This window comes from Gymnoscopelus microlampas, assembly GCF_963454915.1.
Source record: "Gymnoscopelus microlampas genome assembly, chromosome: 16".
NCBI classification, from domain to species: Eukaryota; Metazoa; Chordata; class Actinopteri; order Myctophiformes; family Myctophidae; genus Gymnoscopelus; species Gymnoscopelus microlampas.
Window position 1 is genome coordinate 44,675,250 of NC_139953.1, and position 23,428 is coordinate 44,698,677.

The following is a 23,428-nucleotide window of genomic DNA, read 5'->3' on the forward strand; positions in this document are numbered from 1 at the left end:
TTGTGCAAGGACGCGCTGTGATTGGCCAGTAGCCACTTTGAGTGACAGTTGGGGCAAACGCTCTCACCAAAACATTATTTACTATTCTGTCCCTATCGGTACATAACTCGAACGGCGCTGAGTCGACTAGCAGACCATTGGCCGGTCGACGCGGGCACTCGCGCCTGGAGGCGCTCGGGCGCGTCTCCTCGGCCTCAAGGTCTGCTGAGTCGGCGCGCCTCCGTCATGGTCCAAAACTATACTTTATCGGCGAAAAGAAATAGTCCGCGGTTGTTTGAAAAAGGCACTTCCGCGTTGGCCACAGAAGGGGGCGTGTTTATAGCACAACTGGTTTAGACTTTGTAATGTCGCGGTTTAAATGGGTGAGGCTGAGAGCAGGAACCAGCTCTATGGAGGACGTTGTGATTTCACCATAGAGTTGTACTATATATCACCATGATGACATGACATGAGGAAGTCAAACCCTCTCCTCTTCCCCTTTCGACACTAACGATCCAAACGGGTCGGTTTGCCCTGCATTGGTTTGTGTCAAAAGGTGAGGAGGTCTAATACGGAGGTCTGGGTCTTGGTCTGGTGGTCTGTAGCCTTATTGGACCAAGATTGAAGCGATTTCTCTAATCGATAAACTGGCATTTATGCCGCTCTCTCTCGGCGGGTCTCGGACGCGACCACCAAATATCCCCTGGAAGTCCATGTTTAATGCCCGTAGACCTCCGTAGTCCGTACATGTACGAATTAAAAAGATATAAAAGGTGCTTAACCCAAAGCCAGCGATGTTACCGGACCCCACGGGACGCTTGTTGTCCGAAATATTCCGAATAATTCGACAAATAAACGTTTTAAATCCCGTCTGTTCCTGGATTTCACCCGGCATTCCTCAATGAGTGCCGTGGCGCTGTTGCGACAGGTGAACGCCGGTATTGCACTCGATGGCAAAGAGGAAATACATTGGCATTCGGGCACCGACAAGATTAAAACACTTCTTACTTGGAAAAAATATGGAATAATATGGAAAACAAAGGACCCGTATGGTCGGGTAACATCCATAGCTTTATGGTTAAGCACTTTATATTTTGAATTTGTACATTTATGGATGAGAACGGGTGTTAACACACGAGCTTCCAGTGGATTTGGGGAGGTTGGCATCCAAGACTGACAGCGTACAAATGGATTCGTACACTCTGCGAGCGTACGAATCCATTTGTACGCTCTCAAGAGTTCTGGGGGTCTTGGGGGGGACCGGGTGGGTCTGTCTTACCTCCTCCAGGCCGGTCACAGTGCTCCTACAGTGGGACATCCTGGTGGTGAAGCTGGACGTGGTCGGGGCTTTATAATCCTCGCTGGTTTCGGCCACGAACTCCGCCACTCCGATCAATTCCGCCGGCATTGTGAAGGTTTATTATTGTTCTCAGAAAAAAAAGGTAAAAAAAAAACTACCGTGATTCCCTTCAATCGGCCACTTTTTGGGTGAGGCCCCAAAATATATATTACTATATATATATATATGGGCTACCTTAATACTTCCTCCAAGTCTATTGAGAAATTAATTAAACGATCCCATGTCCAGCACTGTGTTGTAGTTCCTTCCTCTTCATAGTGGAGATTACTAAGCGACCATTGCGTTGCTGTTTAATATAAACGGATCATACACTTCTTTCCATCTTCAATCCCCGTCATACGTTTGGTCCAAATGTGGGTGGAATGAATAAAGTTCCACAGACAGCAGACAGTGATACTGTCCAAACTCCAACCCAACAACTACCTGCCCTGTCTAGTGTCTACTCTACTCTGCACTGCTGCTGACTGAGAGCTACAACCTGAGGGGGGCGGGGCCCTGTGGCTTTGACTGGCGGCTCGTTTGACCAATAAGAAGCAGTGGTGGAAAGTAACATCTTACTCAAGTACTGTACCTAAGGAAGGGGTCTTCAACAGGGGCTCCGGGACCCCCAGGGGGTCCTCAGAGTTACTACAGGGGGTCCGCCAAATCTTTGTGTGATATGATTTTTTATTTTACATTAAATTAACCACTTGAACCCTAGCAGGGTTAGGGGAACTCATTTGAAACAAGCTTAGTGCTTTAATGAGTCTTCCAGTTTAGTAGACCTTGTATTGTGAATTTGTACTTCCATGTACTGTTGTTCTCATGTCTTACTAAATAAAGTACATCAATCAATCAATCAATCAATCAATCAGCATCTCTATTCTGATGAATATTAGCAAAACAAATAGCAGATATACAAGCACACAACGCCTCGTGCTGCGAGGCGTTGTGTGCTTGTAGAACGGCTATTTTTGGCAAAGAGGTGTGGTGTAGAGGGGAAAAAGAAGAAAATCAAGTACCAAGTATTGAAGGTTCAAGTGGTTAAATGTCTGAAATGAACCGAAAATATGAATTTACACAACACTAATGATGATTGTCAATGAAGCCATCTCTGAGATCTATGAAAAAGTCTCTGCAACACAATTGTATGCAATGTATGGGGGTCCATGCTTCATCTCTGTCTCAGCTAAGGGGTCCTTGGGCTGAAAACGTTGAAGACCCCTGATCTAAGGTATTTTTTTACCTTACTGGAATACAATAATTTTACTTCTACTCCACTATGATTATTTGAAAACGTTAGTTACTAGTTACTTTGTAGATGTTGATTATTATTATTACAAAACCAGCCCTATATATACTTTGCCAATTTGAAAATAGCAGTTGTGAGCTTGTAGATCTACTATTTTCAAAAGATTTGTGTACATGTTATACATATGGAAACTTGTGAAATGGGACCTTCTGCGTAATGAGTACTTTTACTTTTGGTACTTTAAGTACATTTTAATGATACCTTTTGTACTTTTGCTCAAGTAAATTTTGAATAACAAACGTGTACTAACAGACTATTTCTACAGTAGGGTATTGATACTTTGACTTAAGTAAAACAAATGTGAGTACTTCTTACACCACTGGGTGGAACAAGTAATTAAGTAAATGTAGCAATTCCGCAATGTAGAAACAAACACTCTGTCACAAGTAAAAGGTATGTATTAAAAATATAGCAGAGTAAAAAAAATAGGGTACACAAGTTTTGGCCTCAGGAGTAAAAGTACTCATTATGTAGAATGGTAATGGAGGTGTGAGAGACTTGGAAAGTCCTTCCTGCCGGTACCGTAGCTTTGAAGATCTACAATGAGACACAGCTTAGCTTGACCAGGTCAACCTTAATTTAACCTGGAATAGATGTTTCAAAGACTCTGACCTCTAATGACATTCCTAGAGTGTGTTTTTGTGCTGTTTTTCATTGTGAGCACTTTCACTTCTCAGACTTTTGTACTGACCGAATAGACACATTTTCTTATTGACATTGCACTGATAATTATTAGTATTTGTTTTATGAGGAGATACGCCTGCGACACTTATGAAGCACTTACTGTAATGGACACTTTATTCGGTTTTACCTACATTTACCCGTTGCGCTGCATTGTTGATGCTTCTTGTTTGTTTCTTTTTGCCTTAAGTATTGCTGTACAGTACTTTTTATTTTTCTTACTCTTTACCTGTAACTCTGTAACCTCAACTGCTGTGCCGCCTCTGGGCGAATGAATTTCCCCCTTGGGATAATAAAGGTATCTATTTATCTATCGATCCATCTGTGTGTTCACTTTTTGTGGCAGGTGGTGTGATATTTTTTAGGTTTAAAATAAGCGTTAAATAGCTCTATATTGTGATAGTAATCATTGCTGTAGACTAGAGTGTTTGTTCAGTAGCAGATGTTCAGGTCAGGATGCCAGTTTCATCCTATCAGTTTCATCCTATCAGGAGATAAAGATAACAGGATAAAAAAGTGGAATTAGAAGTGATGACTCAAAGAAATGAGCAGACACAATTGGAACTGGAACACTATAAAATTGAAGCTGATAAATGGGCAATCGGTCGGTTATTTTCCAATAGCCGATGTATACAGGTTTAAAATGGCTAAAGTTAAACTGAATTTGATGCTATATCAACACATTCTGCTGGAGATCCCCCTGGAACTGTCTCAAGGACCCCTGGCAGTCCCCGGACTGAGAACCACTGTCTAACAGAACAAAAGACTTGCAATTAAAACACCAGTGGATTTATGTATTTATTTATTTATTTATAGAACAGCATGATGTCTCAAGTGTCTTCTGTCCAGTACAAATATCAAACCATGATCATTTAAAAAAAGAAAGAAAATACAATAAACACAACACAATGTGTAAAAAGAAAAAGAAATTAACAAAATCACTTCAAAAGTTGTAACATGATATACTGTACATCGATAGTATAGTTGCTGTCGGACAGAAACCTTGAATGTCCATATTTCAACTTTTTATATTTATTATTAATAACAACATATATAGCAAATTGATGCCCAACTTTGTCGTAAAAGAGGGTTAAGCAAAAGTAGAGAAAATAGCTGATATGCAACCTCACAACGCGTCGCATCGGGACGCGTTGTGAGCTTGTGTATCAGCTATAATATCAGCCATTTATATATCAACTATTTTCACTTTAGAAAACATCTGAAAGTGAAAGTGGTTAAGTGTGTCATTGGAGTTTTTTTTATCTTCCATTTCCTGAAAAGTTACGCCTGATTTACACGTAGTTGCACGCTGGTGGTGCATGCCGTAAATAGCAGATATACAAGCTCTCAAGTGAGCTTGATCTGATATTTACGAAGCACAACGATACCGGCATACAACTAAGTATGAATCAGGCGTTAACGATTTGGGACATACAAAGTTCGCAACCCGACAGCGACAATAATACGACTGCTCCTCAAGTCGTTGTCATAACAACAGAAGACAACAATAAAACAATACAGTAGGACAGACGTGTGTTGACTGTAGTGTCTGCTGCACTCGCTCAACACAGGTAGAAAAATAAAGCTTTCGATTCTTGTCGATGGTTGAAGCCATTTTACAATCAAGTCATACATTCTAGGGCTGGACAACTAGACCGACAATATATCAACACCGATATTTAGAAACAATAATCGACTTAATTTTGACGACGTACGTCAATTGATTAATCGAGAAACAGTGTTTTATTGTATCTTTATTTGTCTTATATACAGTATATCAACCAATCAATGCAAATTAGCAATATATGTTTTATAATCAACCACATAACTCTGTATTATACTTCCTTGTACAATGGTGGCGTAAAAAAACAAATGAAAATATCTACAAGCTCTACAAGCTTTTCAGCTTCTACAAGCTTTTCAGCTTGTAGATCTGCTATTTTCACAGAGAAAAGTATTGTTTATTAATCGTAATCTGGAAAAAAGATTGAAAATGTTGGTGACATTGATTTGAAGTCATATCGCCCAGCCCTAATACATTCTCTCTGCCGTTGACGCAACCACATTAACCGCTTTAAAGGAATAATTCACCACCAAAATGACTTTTTCTTAACAATTAGTCACCCTGCGAAACCTTCATTGGGGCTAAAACTACTGATTATCTTTACGATTATTCTGTTGCTTTTTTGATTAATCGAGAAGCATCTAATCAACCAAATCTTTAATAGCCGCTCTGCAAGCTCACGACACAATGTGAGCGTGTAGATTGAATGTTTTATAATCGATTAAATCATAGAATCCATGGAGATGTGTGTGTTCGTGTTACATTCCCTCACGGTGAATGAAGAATCCAAAGCAAAGACAATACTTGGAAGAACTGAAGAAATTAGGCATCCAGGATTAACAGCAAAACTATATCAAGGATCTGTTTATAAACTACAATGTAACTCTAACAGTATATTCCAAGAGTCTTGTATCCAGCTGTGTACATACGTGCATGCAGTCCACAAGTTAAAAAAAATAATTTCAAGAAACGTCTCATAGAATGTGCTTTTGATCACAGCTAACATGTACATTGTTCAATGTTTCTTGTGTGTTTGGGACTGTGTAAACTCAGCATACTGTGCTGTAAACCTTGAAAGTGTTACTATGCTGTTGCCTGAGGTATCAGTAGGACTGTTGTATGGTATGAGTTACTACACCTTATCATTTCGTTTATTTTTGTATGTATATTATTTTTATTTTTTCTCTTTTTTTTTGGTCTTCTTATACACTATCATGTAATATGGTGTTCTTTTTTCTTTGTATTGTTATGTAACGTAATGCCTTGTGTGGACCCCAGGAAGAGTAACTGCTGCCGATGTAGTAGCTAATGGGGATCCAAATAAACAACAAATTGTGTCCTCACAACCTAAAAAAAAAAAAACACTCCTGTTTTCTTTGTTTTTGGGTGAAGGAATGAGACACAAACAATAATTCTACATGACTTCAAGGCTTCGCGGGTGAGTAAATTATAGTTAAAACGTCATGTTGGGACACCAGGGTTTTCATGTTCAAAACGGTGGCTTCCATGATGTCTCAGAGACGCACAGAGACACGTCTGGAGTTGACACGCACACCGGTGTGGTCAAGAACTTTCTGCAGGGACAGCTGCAAGTTCTCTGGATTATAGCGGAACAGTCTGGGAATGAGGTCACAAGCTGCCTCCGATACTGACAAGGAAAATGCTAATTAACCTTTGTTTGGCCATTCGGAATGGATGGCGTTGTGCGTTTTGGAGGAATGAAGATGAATCCACTGGGGGGCGCTATGCACTCTGAACCACCTTCTGTTGAGTTTCTGAAATGAAAAGCAGACGCATTAAAAAAAAAAAAAAAAAAAAAAAATTATATATATATATATATATATATATATATATATATATATATATATATATATATATATATATATATCCCAGTTTATTATGGTATAGGGTTAAGGTTAGGGTTAGGCATAGTGTTTGTGAGGTTAGGGTTAAGGTTAGGGTTAGGCATAGTGTTTGTGAGGTTAGGGTTAGGCATAGTGTTTAGGCATAGTGTTTGTGAGGTTAAGGTTAGGCATCGTGTTTGTGAGGTTAGGGTTAAGGTTAGGCATAGTGTTTGTGAGGATAGGGTTAAGGTTAGGCATAGTGTTTGTGAGGTTAGGGTTAAGGTTAGGGTTAGGCATAGTGTTTGTGAGGATAGGGTTAAGGTTAGGCATAGTGTTTGTGAGGATAGGGTTAAGGTTAGGGTTAGGCATAGTGTTTGTGAAGTTAAATGAACACATTTTTAATATTCTTGCAAAATAGGGTAAGGCGGCGCGCAAGATATACGTACATGCGTGATACGAAGAATGTTGTTATCTATGAACCCACAAATCTCCATATCCATATATGGAGATCCCTGATGTCATCAATATGACATACTACTGACATCAGGTGGTAACTCTTAAGTTACAATATATGGGAAAGCAATTACCATATCTGGGAGAACAATAGGCATAGGCTTCACTGATTGGCTAAACCTTCCATGAGGTGTGTGTCGCTCTACTCATATAAGTGATCACAAGCTCGAAAGAACGCCATTATGTTACAGAACCAGACTGATGAATCCTATTTAGTACACAGTCCTGCAGGAGTGTGAAATGTTTCACTGGACCGTTCATCTCAACGACACACCAAATTTTGGAAAATATCGTCATGCTGTCGTTGCCGTGGACAACAAGCTGTACTCCTTTGGAGAGGACGGCAACATGAATGGCAGGGATGAGATTGATGTGTACGTCTTCAACACAGTCCCTTTGTACTGGATGAAGTTGACCCCAGTGACAACTGGTAGAGAACATCAGCTTGAGGTTCCCTCCAGGCGCAGGGGCCACACAGCTGTGTTGATAGGAGGTATCAGCTATATCTGGGGAGGACAGATTGCTTCCACATTAGAGTTCTGCAACGTGCTTTATGCATTTGATGTCGACACCCACACATGGTTCAAACCCAGGGTTTCTGGTACGGCTCCACAGGAGAGGGGCTACCACTCAGCCTGTGTCTTCGGGAAGGTCATGTATATCCATGGAGCATACAATAAGCAGCTGACAGCAGACAATGGCATCTACACGTTGGACACCACCACAATGGTCTGGTCCTCAATTAACACCAGAGGCACTCCACCACCCGCTTCATCAGGTCACTCTGCCACCATCATCGGGACAAAGATGTTTGTGTTTGGGGGCGGTCCAGGGGACAATATCACCTACCACAACATCATCAGAGTGTTTGACACAGAGACCAACTGCTGGCTGAGCACGCCTTCTGCACAGCTTCTTGCAGGACAACACTGGGGTCATTCAGCCTTTGCCTACAATGGAGAGCTGTACATATTCGACTACCGTGGCCAGCATTTGAATGATCTATGGAAATACAATCCAGAGACCTTATGCTGGAAGAAGGTTGTTCCCAAGGGAGAAGGCCCGTGTTCAGGGATGTCTTGGATGTACTGTTGCATGTTGGGAGATCGTATCATCCTCTTTGATCGTGGCCTGTTCATCTTAGACTTGAGTCCTTGTCTCAAGACGTTATGCAAGCTAGCAGTTGTTCAGTACAATCTGGTGCAGTCGGAACTCCCACACAATATCAAGTGGGAACTGGCAGGTAGCCATGACTAACCAACAGCAAGGGAAGAGATAATAGCAAATAAAAAGCTACCCGAAAACAATTTAAAAACACTAAAAACATTAAACAAGGGAAAAAGCGAAAGAGGAAAACAGCAACAGCCCACTAACACATATAGAAGCAGATCTACAGGGTCACAATGCATCACATCACACACATTGAAAACATTTTAAAATAGTTCAAATAGTCGATGTACAAGCTCACAACGTGTCGATGTAGATCGGCTATTTGAAAAAAAAATTGAGCAGTGTAGCCGCTCCTATACTCACACACACACACGTGTGTGTGTGTGTGTGTGTGTGTGTGTGTGTGTGTGTGTGTGTGTAAATAGTATATATATACAAACAAACTGATGCTTGTGGATCAGATGTTTTTCGGCGAGCAACACTGTTTTCTCCAGAGACAAAAAAAAGAAAAACATGGATGGAACACTCACTGGTTGTTAGGAAAAGAGGAAAAGGAGAACAAATAGAGGAATTGAGTGAAGATGAAGTGAATTGAGTTATTATTGACTCTGCTGTCCATTAGTTATATCACAGAGGTTTGACCCTGTATCTAACCCGTGTAGTAAGCAGAGATGTTTGCAGGGTAGTGTTGCTCATCCATGGATATACAGTCTATGTCTAAAACATCAACTTCAACAGGGGGTCCGGGACCCCTAGGTGGTCCTCAGATGTACTACATTAACCACTTGAACCAGAGCATACCCTATTTTGAGGGGAACATTAGCCAAAAATAGCAGAGCTACAAGCTCAAAACGTCGCATTGTGAGCTTGTAGATCTGCTATTTTCAAAAGATTTTTTGGGGAAAAATGGGACATTCTGCATAATGAGTACTTTTACTTTTGGTACTTCAACTCTTAAACTGCCAGGGATTTTCAAAAATAGTTTGCCACCTCTGCCAGCATGTTTCCAGGTAAAACATAGGAAACATGTTATTTTTTTCTCCGTTTATTTTTGTCTCCGCCAGAGACACCTCTGGTTGTCTCCGCCAGAGACACCTCTGGCGGAGAGTATGTTTTCGTTCCCGTCACGCTGTGTGTCCCCCCCTAGCCAAGCTAACATTGGTCAAGCTTCACGTGACACGTGACAATATGTTGTCACCAATGCTTTTGATTGGCTAGCGAGACGCATAACAAAATAAAATCCTATAAATAGGTGTGTCACTTCCAAAAAACATTTATGTTTTTGGAAGTGAGGTAACATTGGTCAAGCTAACGGGATCAAGCTAACATTGGTCAAGTGACACGTGACAATATGTAATATAAATAGGTAAGACAGGATTAATCAGGAACAGTACCTCCGAGTGCTCCGAGGAGCACATTTTCTAGTTTAACATTGAAGTGAATGGAGCAGCAACTTTTTGGAAAATGTTATCTCCTGGTTCTTTGTGAAGAACGGAAAAACGAAAAAAAAAAAAAATCATTTTAGAATTTGTTTTATTTTGTTTTTGATAAAAAAAAATGTTTATAAACGTTTTTGGCAGTATAAGAGTTAAGTACATTTTGATTCCTGACTTTTACTTGTAACAGAGAATTTCTATATCGCAGTATTGATACTTTTACTTAAGTAAAAAATGTCCACCACCGGAGTGTACTAGCCCTAAAGTAGCAGACATGTCTGTCTGTCTTGTCTGTCTGTCTGTCTGTCTGTCTGTCCACCCATCCAGTACCTGTGTGCAGTGGGTGGGTTTGAATCCTGCTCTCCTCCACGTGTAGAAAACAGCCTGCTGCGTTCTCTCCGCTCCCAGTGGGCGTGGCTTCACCGGCCCGGCTCATTTCACACGTCAGCACTGTGATTGGTCCTTTCCCGGCCTTCAGATGCACCTGAATGCTGTCCTGCAAAGACACGACACACACAGGCCGTCAGTCCACCAATCACATCACAACCCAGTCCGTCAGTCCACCAATCACATCACATCACAACACATGGAAACACGGTGCAAAGCGACGCGTTTTCAGCTTGTAGATCTGCTACTTTTTGCTATTTTTGAATTTGAATCCTGAAAAGTAACAGTTTCGGACAGGTTTCCAACGTACGGACGATTTGTAGAATGGGCCTCAGGTCTGAATAGGTTAACCACTTAGACCCTCTACACCATTGGTTCTCAAAGTGGGGTCTGGGGACCCCCAGGGGTACTTGAGGGGGTTCCAGGGGGTCCCCAGCTAAATGATGGACAGGAACCAAATGGACCCTTATGGGTCTGTAACTCTGAGAGTGTACAAATGGAACCAAATGGACCCGTTACCATTTGTACACTCTCAGAGTTAAATTAACATTGGTTGGGGTCCCAGAGGTATAAATGCCATTAAATGGGGGTCCGTAGCCCTAATGCATGTCAAACTGGGGGTCCTTGAAATTAAAATGGTTGAGAATCACTGCTAGAGAGCCGTAAAAACCTTCTCTTATTGGGGTCCCTGGCTTATCTTTTCAAATGGGGGTCCGCGGGGTAATAAGTGTCAATTAGGGGGTCCTTGACGTGAAAAAGTTTGAGAACCACTGCTCTACACTTATAAAACAGACCTGAGTTGTGCTGTACTTGGTGTGTTCTTTTTCCAACTACACAAAATCTCTTCGCCCCAACAAATTGCAGATCTACATGCTCACAATCTTTGTTCTATTTTTGTGTTTTCACGTAAATGAATGCCTAGTCTCGCGTAGCCAGACCCCACAGAAAATGAAAAACAGCGACCTCTGCTTTTCTGATATTCTGTGGAGTCTGGCAGGAGTATAATGTTAGACTAGAGCGCAGGGAAACACCGGTTTCATGTCTGCCTATAGCGCATCACTTCCGGTTGGTGCGACCATGTTTTCATTCCCACTAACAATATTTCTACACGGAACACTAACACCACTTCTCCCAGAGAACATGGATGGTTTTGGTTATAAGCCCACTTGTTTCTATGATGAAAGAGTAATTTAAAATGTGAATATCTTTCCGTGGTTTTGTCCGCTCCGAGGACGCTATTGTTAAATTAGTTTCGGCTAGTTTCGAGGGGGGGAGGGTGGATCATGGTGGATGGACACGTGAATCCCGCCCACTACATTTGATTGGGTAAAGCGCGGCCCACTTCCTGATCTGAAGGCACGCCCACTTGTATCCAATGCGCACTGGTTAGGACGAACCGCTCCGACAGATTCCACCGCAGGTCGGAATCTGTTCTTGAGAGATTAATGAATGCCCTACTCGATCCCACTACGGCGTCACACGAAAGCATCAAAAGTAGCAGATCCACAAGCTTGAGCTTGTCGATCTGCTACTTTTGCTATATTTGAGTGGTGCCAACCACTCCTATATCTGACTTTGTCCGTATGTATGTATGTATGTATGTCTGTCCAATAAACAAACATTGATGACAACATCACATCAATACGGGGCTCATCAAAGGCACCACTCTCTTCACACAGGGTGTGATTTTTAGCGGCGCTAGCCGCTCTATACCTGACTTTGTCCGTGTGCGTCAACGTTCTGATTGGTCAGGTGCGTCAACAAAGTGATTGGTCAAGCTTCACATGACACGTAGCTATAAACACATTATAAACACATATCGATGACAAAATGTATCAAAGGCGCCGCTACCTTCACACAGGGTGTGATTTTTTTTATTATGTCCAGTTTTGGACATAATCAGGTTTCTACCCGACAGGGTGTATATATTTACCTCGGTGGGAGTTGGCACCTCTAGCTTGGTTTCTTCTGGAGCTTTGACCACCAGAATGGTCTGTCCCTGGAACACTGGGATGTGACTGATGTCCTCGTGGGTCACATAGGCCGACGTACTGGCAGTTAAAGAACACACTCATCATCTCTGATGCTGAGTTCACACTAGCAGCTACAGAGCAGAGCTACAAAACAACTTAATCTCTGATGCTGAGTCCACACTCAGGGACGTGCACAGATAGACTCTAGGTGGTGCGAGAGAACCTTCCCTTTGCCCTATTGACCAGAAGTGCCCTTTTGAAAAAAAGGGAAAAAAAGTTTTTGTTTTTTTTTTCAGTTTACGGCTGGGGTCTTCAACAGGGGGTCCGGGACCCCTAGGGGGTCCTCACAGTTACTACAGGGGGTCTGCCGAATCTTTATGTGGTATGATTTTTCTTTTTACCATAACCACTCGAATCCTAGCATCCCTTTTCTGAGGAGAACTTTAGCCAAAAATAGCAGATCTACAAGCCCACAACGCCTCGCGCTGCGAGGCGTTGTGGGCTTGTAGATTGGCTATTTTTGGCAAAGAGGTATAGGTGTAGAGGGAAAAAAGAGCAGACCAAGTAAAAAAAAAAGTATAATTTACTTGAGCACCTGCCCCTCAAAATCTCTGTGCACGCCACTGTCCACACTAGCAGCTACAGAGCAGAGCTACAAAACAACTCATCTCTGATGCCGAGTTCACACTAGCAGCTACAGAGCAGAGCTACAAAACAACTCATCTCTGGTCCAAGGGGGCCCCAGAAAATATTGTTAACACAGCATCACGATCATTTTAACCACTTTATCCATATTTTATACGTTGACTATTAGAAAATAGCAGATGCACAAGCTCAGCGCGCTTGAAAAGAAAAAATCATTTAAGTATTGGATATTTTTTTTTATAATTTCAAAAGAAATGTTAAACATAAATCCTCTCTCCTGGGGGTCCCTGGCACCTTTTCAGATGGGGGGGGGGGGTCCGCGGCCAAAATACGTATCAATTTCGAGGGTCCTTGGCACTAAAGAGCTTGTGTGTCAGAAAAGGATATCCTGTGTTGTGCGTGTCGTCGGTCATGTCAAACAGCTGCTGGGCGCAGGTCTTGATGAGGGCGTCCAGGGTCTCCTCCACCACCTTCAGGTTGCCCAGCTCCTCCTGGACGGCGTGGTCGCTCTTCCCCAGGTAACTGGACACAGGACTCTCCGCTCTACACCACACACAGAGAGAGAGAGAGAGCAACAGATTCAAGCTCAATAAAATCTCAAGACTGAACATTTTTAAAAGACGACTTCACTGATTTTCAACCTATCTTCTTATAATTGGCTCTTCATAATATGGTACCATTTCTCTCTACTTGGTCTGTGTCTCAGACAGTGCCAGCTTAACGGAAGGGCTTTAGGTGCTGAAACACAGGGCACCAACCTTGGGGGGGCACCAAACAGCGTGGAGAAAGTGAAAGAGCGCAGACATTTAGAAGCAGCGGCTTGTGTATTGTTTGTATTTATTTATGATTACCCGCAGAGAGAATGACATAAAAAAAGGAAAGGTAACTAGCGATATTGAACTTTCCCCTGTGGGAAGTCTTCAGGTTTATTACATACGTATGATTGATTGTAGAATTGGGTTTTGAGAGTGACTGAGAGTAAACAAAAAGTTAATACTAGAAAAAGTGCTCCTCGGAGACAGGTCAGGAAGTTGTAATAGAGGTTGTGTTGTGTTTGTAACAATATACGTTTGATATGGCATTAAGGTTTCATACAACATGTATTATTGTAGTCATGCACAATTAATGTGGCCGAGATGGTTTACCAGGCAAAGAAAAGAGCAGTTATAAATCATGAATTAACCTGTTATAATAACTAATATTGAAACAAATCACACCCAGTGAGTGGTGATATTTATGAGTTATTAATTGTATCATGCTTACATCATGTACACAGTATCTCTATGGTCAAGCCAATGGTGCCGGAGATTAGGTGTTCACAGACGAACGGGGACACACACGGACACACACACACACACACACACACACGGACGGACGGACGGAGGGTAAAACATACTCTCCGCCATGCCTTCGGCCTGGGGAGGGGAGCCGTGACCAGCAACCCGTTGCTTTACGACCTCAGATCATTTGTCTGTTTTCTTAAATAGTATCTGCATTAGAAGAGAAGGTTGAGAATGGCAGAAGCGCTCCTTTAGTTGGCGTGTGACTCACATCCATTGGATCTTGTTGGGGGCCCGTCTCTTGACCAGCTTGAAGGCTCCCAGGACGCTGGTGACGTCGTACACCCGTCTCTTGCAGGCCTGCAGGCGGGCGGCCGCCTGGGTGAGGTCCAGCAGGCCGTCCGGAGCCGCCGACAGCAGCTCCATGAGCCGCCTGGTCAGCAGGATCAACGACAGCTCTAGAAGCCATCAGAACAGTCATTAAACCCACTAAAACCAGAAAAGCATCTGTTACATTTTAGATTTATACGTTGGCTATTCAAAAATACAAGCTCGCTGCAAGCTTGTGTTTTTGAAAAGCCACATCTGCTATTTTTAAACATATTTGAAAAGTGTGAGAACTACTGATTTAGAAGGCATTTGTAGGCCAGGTCTTAATGGGTTAAAGCAAGGGTTTCCCAAACTCTTCAGGCCGCGACCCCCCTAAATAATCATATTTGAACCTGGGACCCCGACCCAAGCTCACAACGCCTCGCACTGCAAAGTATTTTTCAAAGAAATTGGAATAAAAATAAATAAATAGCAGATCTACAAGCTCACGTGTCGAATCTCATCAGATATTTGTGAAACAGTGTTAAAGGACAAGGACACACACACAAAGTGCAATTTCAGTACACATCACCTACCTTTTGTGGAAGCAGGGTTGTCTTTGCGGGTCTTCTGACGTGTTTGGGGGTCAGGTGGTTTAAAAGTGACATCACAGCTGAAAGAACAAGGTTTGTGTCACGTTAACAAATCACCCACCTTACACTGCACTACAGAGAATTGAACCTCCAACCCTGCCGTTGGTAGTGCCTTGCTCATTACACCACACCACAGGCTGACGGCGGCGACATAATACGCAAGAAACAACGCCAAAAACGCCATTGACTTTCAATGGGCCCAAACAGAAATAGCAATAACGTTGCAGCATGGTACCAACACCAAACTCGGTTTGTGGACTTTAAGGAAGCCCCGCCCCCTCTGTCTTCCTATTGGCTGGGCTGTAAACAGCCACAGCAAACAGCCATACTCCAGTTCGCAGCATGCTACCATCTCCAAACTTGGTTTGTGTACTTAGACCACCAATAGGGACAGCTATTGCTGAAGCTTCGCCCTCTGTCTTCCTATTGACTGGGCTTTAAACTGCCATAACTCCAGTTCGCAGCATGCTATCAACACCAAACTTGGTTTGTGGACTTAAACCACCAATAGGGACGAGCTGTAATTGCTGAAGCCCCGCCCCCCCTCTGTCTTCCTGGTGGCTGGGCTTTAAACAGCCATAACTCCAGTTCGCTAGCCTGGCTCCACCCCCTGAATCCTTTGCTTCGCATTCAGGGTCTGGTGACGCTGTCGAAGGCGGGTGTTTCTCGGTTGAAAATCTGTACGACGAATCGGGATCGGGATAATCCAGTATGAACCAATCGCGTTGGTTCATAGTGGAGTCCCACTTTGGCCACGCCCCCATCTCAGAAATCAGCTGCATTGAGAGGGCTTTCAGACTGAATAATGGAGTGAAACGAAATGAAAATTCAGGCTGAGTGTCAGGCTACCAGTTCGCAGCATGCTACCATCTCCAAACTTGGTTTGTGTACTTAGACCACCAATAGGGACGAGCTATAATTGCTGAAGTCCCGCCCCCTCTATCTTCCTATTGGCTGGGCTTCAAAAAGCCATAACTCCAGTTTGCAGCATGCTACCGTCTGCAAACTTGGTTTGCGGACTTAGACCACCAATAGGGACGAGCTGTAATTGCTTAAGCCCCGCCCCCTCTGTCTTCCTATTGGCTGGGCTTTAAACAGCCATAACTCCAGTTCCCAGCATGATACAGGTCTCAAACTTGGTGGGTGGTCCCACAGACTTCCAATTTCCTCAAAAATGACCACTTCCGGCTTTTAGTTCCTACTTCCGGTTTGTATGATTGCCTTGAAACTTCACCCACACGCTCTGAGGGGTGTGGAGTTCAATGTCAAATTGCAATCCCCCCCCCCCCCCCCCCCCAATATAATCATTTATTTGACCCTACTGCCCGAACACAAGGTCGCACAGACTTAGCGAGCTGCACGCACAAAATTTTAGTTAGTGGAAGTGATTTGCTGGACCAGAAGCAACCACATAAAAACATAGTGATAAATTAATAAAACAACAACAACAACACATTAACATCACATAAAGAAACAGCAGCTGTGAGTGAGACGTTACCTGTCTGTTGTAGCTACTGATTGACGCTCCACACTGTCTGTTGTAGCTACTGATTGACGCTCCACACTGTCTGTTGTAGCTACTGATTGACGCTCCACACTGTCTGTTGTAGCTACTGACTGATGCTCCATACTGTCTGTTGTAGCTACTGACTGATGCTCTGTACTGTCTGTAGCTACTGACTGATGCTCTGTACTGTCTGTAGCTACTGACTGATGCTCCATACTGTCTGTTGTAGCTACTGACTGATGCTCTGTACTGTCTGTTGTAGCTACTGACTGATGCTCTGTACTGTCTGTTGTAGCTACTGACTGATGCTCCATACTGTCTGTTGTAGCTACTGACTGATGCTCTGTACTGTCTGTAGCTACTGACTGATGCTCTGAACTGTCTGTTGTAGCTACTGACTGATGCTCCATACTGTCTGTTGTAGCTACTGACTGATGCTCTGAACTGTCTGTTGTAGCTACTGACTGACGCTCTGTACTGTCTGTTGTAGCTACTGACTGATGCTCCATACTGTCTGTTGTAGCTACTGACTGATGCTCTGAACTGTCTGTTGTAGCTACTGACTGATGCTCTGAACTGTCTGTTGTAGCTACTAACTGATGCTCTGTACTGTCTGTTGTAGCTACTGACTGATGCTCCATACTGTCTGTTGTAGCTACTGACTGATGCTCTGTACTGTCTGTTGTAGCTACTGACTGATGCTCTGAACTGTCTGTTGTAGCTACTGACTGATGCTCTGAACTGTCTGTTGTAGCTACTGACTGATGCTCTGAACTGTCTGTTGTAGCTACTGACTGATGCTCCATACTGTCTGTTGTAGCTACTGACTGATGCTCCGTACTGTCTGTTGTAGCTACTGACTGATGCTCTGTACTGTCTGTTGTAGCTACTGACTGATGCTCCATACTGTCTGTTGTAGCTACTGACTGATGCTCTGAACTGTCTGTTGTAGCTACTGACTGATGCTCTGAACTGTCTGTTGTAGCTACTGACTGATGCTCTGAACTGTCTGTTGTAGCTACTGACTGATGCTCTGAACTGTCTGTTGTAGCTACTGACTGATGCTCCATACTGTCTGTTGTAGCTACTGACTGATGCTCCGTACTGTCTGTTGTAGCTACTGACTGATGCTCTGTACTGTCTGTTGTAGCTACTGACTGGTACTCCATACTGTCGTCTTGTAGCTGTGTGGCAAAAAGGAAAAACACAAGTTAAAAGCTATTTGTTACATAAATGAGGAACAATAGGATGTAGTTAACTTGGGATTTCTCGTCATATTTTGCTATGGCCCACACCATCAATGACGAGAATGACAAGATTTGTGTTTTCAGTGGTTTTCCAGTAGACAGCGCTGTTCGCTCGCCTATGGGTCACCGTTTGACTGCCTGATAAGGAGAGAAGTAGCGGGTTACGGGAAAGCAAAACAAACAGCCCTTTCTTTCCCTTGTAATTTGATCTGGAAGAATGGCTTTTCCGCTGTTTGTGTTGCTTTTTGGCGAAAACAGCCTACATTCAACTGGCCACAACTATGGAGCGGATTATCGTGGCGGCTCGCTCCCCCCTGATTCTACGAGACTAGGATACGTCTTTTGAAGCGGATCGATCATACTGGAGATAAATATTCTATGATTTTTCAAAGGTGAGTGAAAACACCGCTGGCAGTGGCGTGGCAAATTCTGTTTTATTTCTAGCTGTCAAAGAGTTAAGACACTACCAGTGACATCTTTGATAGCACGTTAACTTCCCAGGGAGAGAAAGGTTGTAGTTTATATTAGCTTGGAATCAAGATCGATGATGTCACTGGTAGGCAGGTTTCTGAAGCCCATCTTATAATGAGCATTAGTGAGAACCAACTATACCATACATGGGCAACTGGCAGCCCGGGGGCCACATGCAGCCCCCACTTAATGCGGCCCGCAGGTTAATATCAGAATACTGATATATTACTGATTTCAGCTGTTACAATTCCAAACATGCAAACGTGACCCACTTTAATTTCTTCAGTCTATATTAGTAGCTTAATGACTAGTATTACATTTCTATTGTCTTTTTTATGTCCAATTTGTATTGAAGTTCATAAAATTTACATAAGTATACAGTAACTAAATGCATTTGAAATTAAATAAAAGTGTTACTTTTCAGGATTCCAATTCAAAAATAGCACAAAAAAAAATTGGATTCCAATTCAAAATTAGCAAAAATAGCAGATCTACAAGCTCAAAACGCATCGCAGTGCGGCGCGTTTTGAGCTTGTAGATCGGCTATTTTTGCTAATTTTGTGTGACAGAATGGCGAAAAAGTTACAAATCGGAGAGACAGTATATGCAATGTGGCCCTCTGGAGTGAGTGTGGAAATATAGTGGCCCTCCCCATCATCAAAGTTGCATCAGCCCTGAACTATACGAAGGTTGAAAAGCCTTTTAATGGGTTAAGCTACAATCCAGGATTGATATAACGTCCCATTCAAACAGACACAGCCTTACATGTTCGAGTGGAGGTTGAGCCGTTGAATCATCATCGCCGGCGGCATGGGCAGTGGCACCGGCCTCCTCCTCTTCTTCTTCCTCCTCCAGCACCTCCTCCTCCTCCTCCTCTTCTGCCCCCCAGGGGGAGCGGGCGGTGGCCATCACGGACCCCAGGGGTCCGTCCAGGTAGGGGGGCATGAGGGGGATGGCGTCGTCGCTGATGCCCCGCGGCGTGATGTGCTCGGGCAGGAAGTGCTCCTCACAGATGATGTGGGTGTGGTCCCGCAGCTTGTCCGTCTCCCTGAGCGCCGCCAGCCACACCTAACAATGTACAATGTGTCACTTTACATTTTTGTGTTGGATATTAACACATCGGGTGCCGAACACGGTCTGAACCGTGTTTTCACAGAGTGGCGCTTTGGTGCCGAACACGGTCTGAACCGTGTTTGGTGTCTTTTTTTTTGTTTTTTTTGTTTCTTTCCATACGGGAGGGGCTGGAGTAGCTTTGGGATCACCCGTGGCGATTCTGAGAAGGATAGGCCAGATGGATCATCGTGTCAAAAAACATGGCGCCCATCCGCTTCCGTTCTATTTCCTTCTCTAAAACCCCTAAAACTCTGAAACTTTTGTACGCTGGGGAAAACGACTCATTTTGTGTGCACGATCGCTCCGCCATTATTACTCGTGTGAGAGATGTTATCGTTCCAGGCGTTAGCCAGGACCATCGGGTAAAATGGAGGCATTCTTTTTTTCCACATGAAATGCACGTTGTGGAGTCTACAGCTTAAACAGCGCTGAACAGCTCAACGTAATCTGTTATTATAAAATGCTGTGTTTTTTTTTTTTTTTTTTTTTTTTTTTACTTAAATTTTTATCCCACGATTTTGTAACCCTATTTTTTACACCCAGTGCCAATTGTCTATGTAATCCTGGGCACTACCTTCCCTCTGCCAACCTAGGGAGGCCAGGGCCGAGCTCATGCCTCCTTCAATGCATGAGAGCCAACTGACCTTCTTGTCACCTGACAGGGGAGAGTTTCCCTGGTTGGACGTAGCGCGTGGAAGGAACACGTTATTCCAACCAGTTCCCTTCCCCTCCATCAGGCGCCCCGGCTGGCCAGGGGGAGGCAGTATAGTGACCAGGATTATAAAATGCTGTGTTCAAAAATAGCAGATGTACAAGCTCGCAGCGCGTCACGAACAAGCTTGCACATCTGCTATTCTTGAAACATCTTGAAAAGTGGGAGAACTGCTGATTTAGAAGGCATTTGTAGAATCGGCCTCAGGTCTTAAAGGGATAGTTTAACCCAAAAAAAATCGATTAGTCACCCCATGGAGAGACTTGAAATTCATGGATATTTTTTTTCGCATTCCTAAGTCAATAATTTGATGAACAGCGGACCGGTAGGAGACACAAAGGAGACTCTTTGTCTCCTACCGGAACCACTGCCAACCAGTCCGCTGGTCATCAAATGATTGGCTTAGGAATGTGACAAAACCTAAAAAAATATCCATGAATTCAAGGGGTGACTAAACGATAGAAAAAAAGTCATTTTGGGGGTGAACTATACCTTTAAAGGACACCTTTGTTTTTTTACAACCAAGGTTTATGTTTTCGATTGCAATTAAAGTAAATAAAAGATGAGTGTTAAACATTAAAAACGTACTGCTTTCTATAGTTTAAGCAATTTTCACAATATGTTTTTACATTCTGTCCGGTGGCTAAATATGTATTTTTTTACACAATAACCCGGCGCTTTCTTTATTATTATTTACAGTAGCTCTTCTAGCCCCCAATAACTCACATCTGGCCATCAAAGACCACAGGACCTATTTTAATGTGTAAAAAAGACATTTAGCCACCGGACAGAATGCCCCCGCCCACTGTAAAAAAGATCGCGAAAATTGCTAAAGCTATAGAAAGCAGTAAATGAAAAAAAATAACACTCATTTTTTAATTACAAGCTAAAATATAAACCTTGGTTGTAAAGAAAAACAAAGTTGTCCTTTAATGGGTTAATCCAGGAGGACCTACCTTGACCCTGGCCTTGTCGCGGGGCAGGTTGAAGAAGCGCTTCTGGGGCCGGTTGAAGAGCCCTTTGACCTCCAGGCGGTTGGGACAGCCCGACACCACACACTTCACCATGTCTGGTTATAACTGTACGCCACGCGGCCACCGGACACTGTCCAGGACCGTCCACCCGCTTTCAAGATGGAGGATGTCCCCGGCCAAAGTCCCCACAGATATCTGTGGGAAAACACCACAACTGTCTCTACTAAATTATCCAAGTGGCTTCAAGAGAATCAAGAATAAACTAGAAAATGTGCTCCTCGGAGCACAGGTCTCCGCCAGTACTGTTTCTGATTAATCCTGTCTTACCTATTTATATTACATATTGTCACGTGTCACTTGACCAATGTTAGCTTGGCTGAGACGGACACACACACGGAGGGTAAAACTCTCCTGGCGGAGACAAAAAATCACACCGCATTCATATTTAGAAACAACAGTGGTCATCACAGTGATGGAAGCTCACTTCAAAAAATATTATTGATTTTTTGAAGTGCGTGGTGATATTTATAGGTTTTTATTTCATCATGCGTCTCGCTAGCCAATCAAAGCATTGGTGACAACATATTGTCCCGTGTCACGTGAAGCTTGACCAATGTTAGCTTGGCTGAGACGGACACACACACGGACGGACGGAGACGAAAACATACTCTCCACCATACTGGCGGAGACAAAGAGGGCTGTGTTTGTCACCAACACATACATTCTTGAGGCACTACTACACTGTCTCTCTGCATTCTATCATGTGTTTTACCTTGCTTATCGTCAGTGGTGGAAAAAGTACTCTTTACTTAAGTAAATGTACCAATATTGCAATATAGAATGACTCTGTTACAAGTAAAAGTCCAGAATTCAAAATGTACTTAGAGTAAAAGTACAAAAGTATTGGCATCAAAATGTACTTAAAGTACCAAAAGTAAAAGTACTAAATGTTTGAAAATAGCAGATCTACAAGCTCACTTGTAGCGCTTGTGGATCGGCTATTTTCAAATAGCAGATGTATAAAATAGGGTTGAAGCGGTTAATGCATGTGTCATAATATCATAATTTATATCTGAAAAGTAACTAAAGTTTTCAAATAATTGTAGTGGAGTAAAAGTACAATATTTGCCTCTGAGATGTAGTGGAGATGTAGAAGTAAAAGTATTGGAAATTAATGAAAATATACTAGTCCATATCTAATCTATAAAAATCAGTTGCATTTTGAAATGCAACTGAACTGAAACTCAATGCCTCGTATGGTAATGACTTAAAATGAAAAGGTGATTGTACAGGTAACAGGATGGATCTGTTGGAATTGTAGAGTAATAATATCATCACGAGTGGAGGAACGTAGGCACTTGGTATAATATTATTCTGTAGTCTATAAATGTACAACATTATAAATATATTGCATTCAAGACCAGGCAGCAACCTGTACTTGCAATGCCTCTGGATTCAAGCCTTTCTGATAATAAAAGTATATTAAATTAAATGTATATTCATTATGGACCACTAACTAGCCTCAGATCAAGACTCTCGTAGATGTATGTTATCGATTTTGCGATCGATCTACGAGTCTTGGCAGCCCCAAATGGCAAAATTGATCAAATACATCTAGGATAGTCTTGATCTAAGGCAGGGGTCTTCAACAGCGGGTCCGGGACCCCTAGGGGGTCCTCAGGCCTACTATAGGGGGTCCGCCAAATCTTTGTGTGATAGTATTTCGTTTTTTACATTAACCACTTGAACCATAGAATTCCTTTTCTGAGGGGAACATTAGCCAAAAATAGCAGATCTACAAAGATCGGCCATTTTTTGGCTAAGAGGTATAGGTGTAAAGTGAAAAAAGAGCAGACCAAGTAAAAAAAAACTTTAATCTGAAACACAATTTTATACAATATAGAGTAGGGGGTCCCTTAGCTCTGGTTCAGAGCGTTAGTTAGTGAGTTCCCTCTCGCTCTGAACCAGAGCTAGGGGTCCCTGCTTCATCTCTCTCTCAACTAGGGGGCCCTTGGCCTGAAATCGTTGAAGACCCCTGCTGTATCATTTTAAACGTTGGCTATTCAAAAATAGCAGATATACAAGCTCATAGCGCAGCACGAAGAGCTTGTAGATCTAGATATATACCATAGTTATTATAATATATCAGTACCTACCAGGCCAGAAGAGAAGAGAAGCTCACATCCATACAATAATATCTCAGGCTGTCTATTTGTGTTTGTTTTGTTTGTTTGTTTGTTTGTTTTGCTATGTGTGTGTGTGTGTGTTTTCCTCGTGTGAGGATGTTTCACAGAGCGCTGTGTGTGTGCGTGTTTATTA

The 23,428-nt window shown here is 42.8% G+C and overlaps 2 protein-coding genes across 2 annotated transcripts in view; both read right to left on the reverse strand.

Annotated features, from left to right (window-relative positions):
• Nucleotides 1-1,776, reverse strand: part of LOC311063571 (arf-GAP with SH3 domain, ANK repeat and PH domain-containing protein 2-like) — a 48,845-nt gene extending 47,069 nt beyond the window's left edge. Inside the window, exon 1 of the mRNA XM_084083065.1 lies at nucleotides 1,259-1,776. Within this exon, the coding sequence (XP_083939191.1) occupies nucleotides 1,259-1,387 (129 nt within the window). The 5' untranslated portion in view covers nucleotides 1,388-1,776. The remainder of the gene's footprint in view (nucleotides 1-1,258) is intronic.
• A 2,312-nt stretch (nucleotides 1,777-4,088) lies between these two features.
• The window catches only part of LOC311063011 (uncharacterized protein), a 19,352-nt gene continuing 12 nt past the window's right edge, over nucleotides 4,089-23,428 (reverse strand). Inside the window, exons 1-10 of the mRNA XM_084082228.1 lie at nucleotides 23,266-23,428; nucleotides 21,092-21,304; nucleotides 19,076-19,378; nucleotides 16,584-17,776; nucleotides 15,029-15,105; nucleotides 14,395-14,581; nucleotides 13,231-13,386; nucleotides 12,159-12,273; nucleotides 10,169-10,334; nucleotides 4,089-6,650 (exon numbers count right to left, since the gene is read on the reverse strand). The exon at nucleotides 23,266-23,428 is cut by the window's right edge and continues 12 nt beyond it. Coding sequence (XP_083938354.1) covers nucleotides 6,619-6,650; nucleotides 10,169-10,334; nucleotides 12,159-12,273; nucleotides 13,231-13,386; nucleotides 14,395-14,581; nucleotides 15,029-15,105; nucleotides 16,584-17,776; nucleotides 19,076-19,378; nucleotides 21,092-21,202 — 2,340 coding nt within the window. The 5' untranslated portion in view covers nucleotides 21,203-21,304; nucleotides 23,266-23,428 and the 3' untranslated portion in view covers nucleotides 4,089-6,618. The remainder of the gene's footprint in view (nucleotides 6,651-10,168; nucleotides 10,335-12,158; nucleotides 12,274-13,230; nucleotides 13,387-14,394; nucleotides 14,582-15,028; nucleotides 15,106-16,583; nucleotides 17,777-19,075; nucleotides 19,379-21,091; nucleotides 21,305-23,265) is intronic.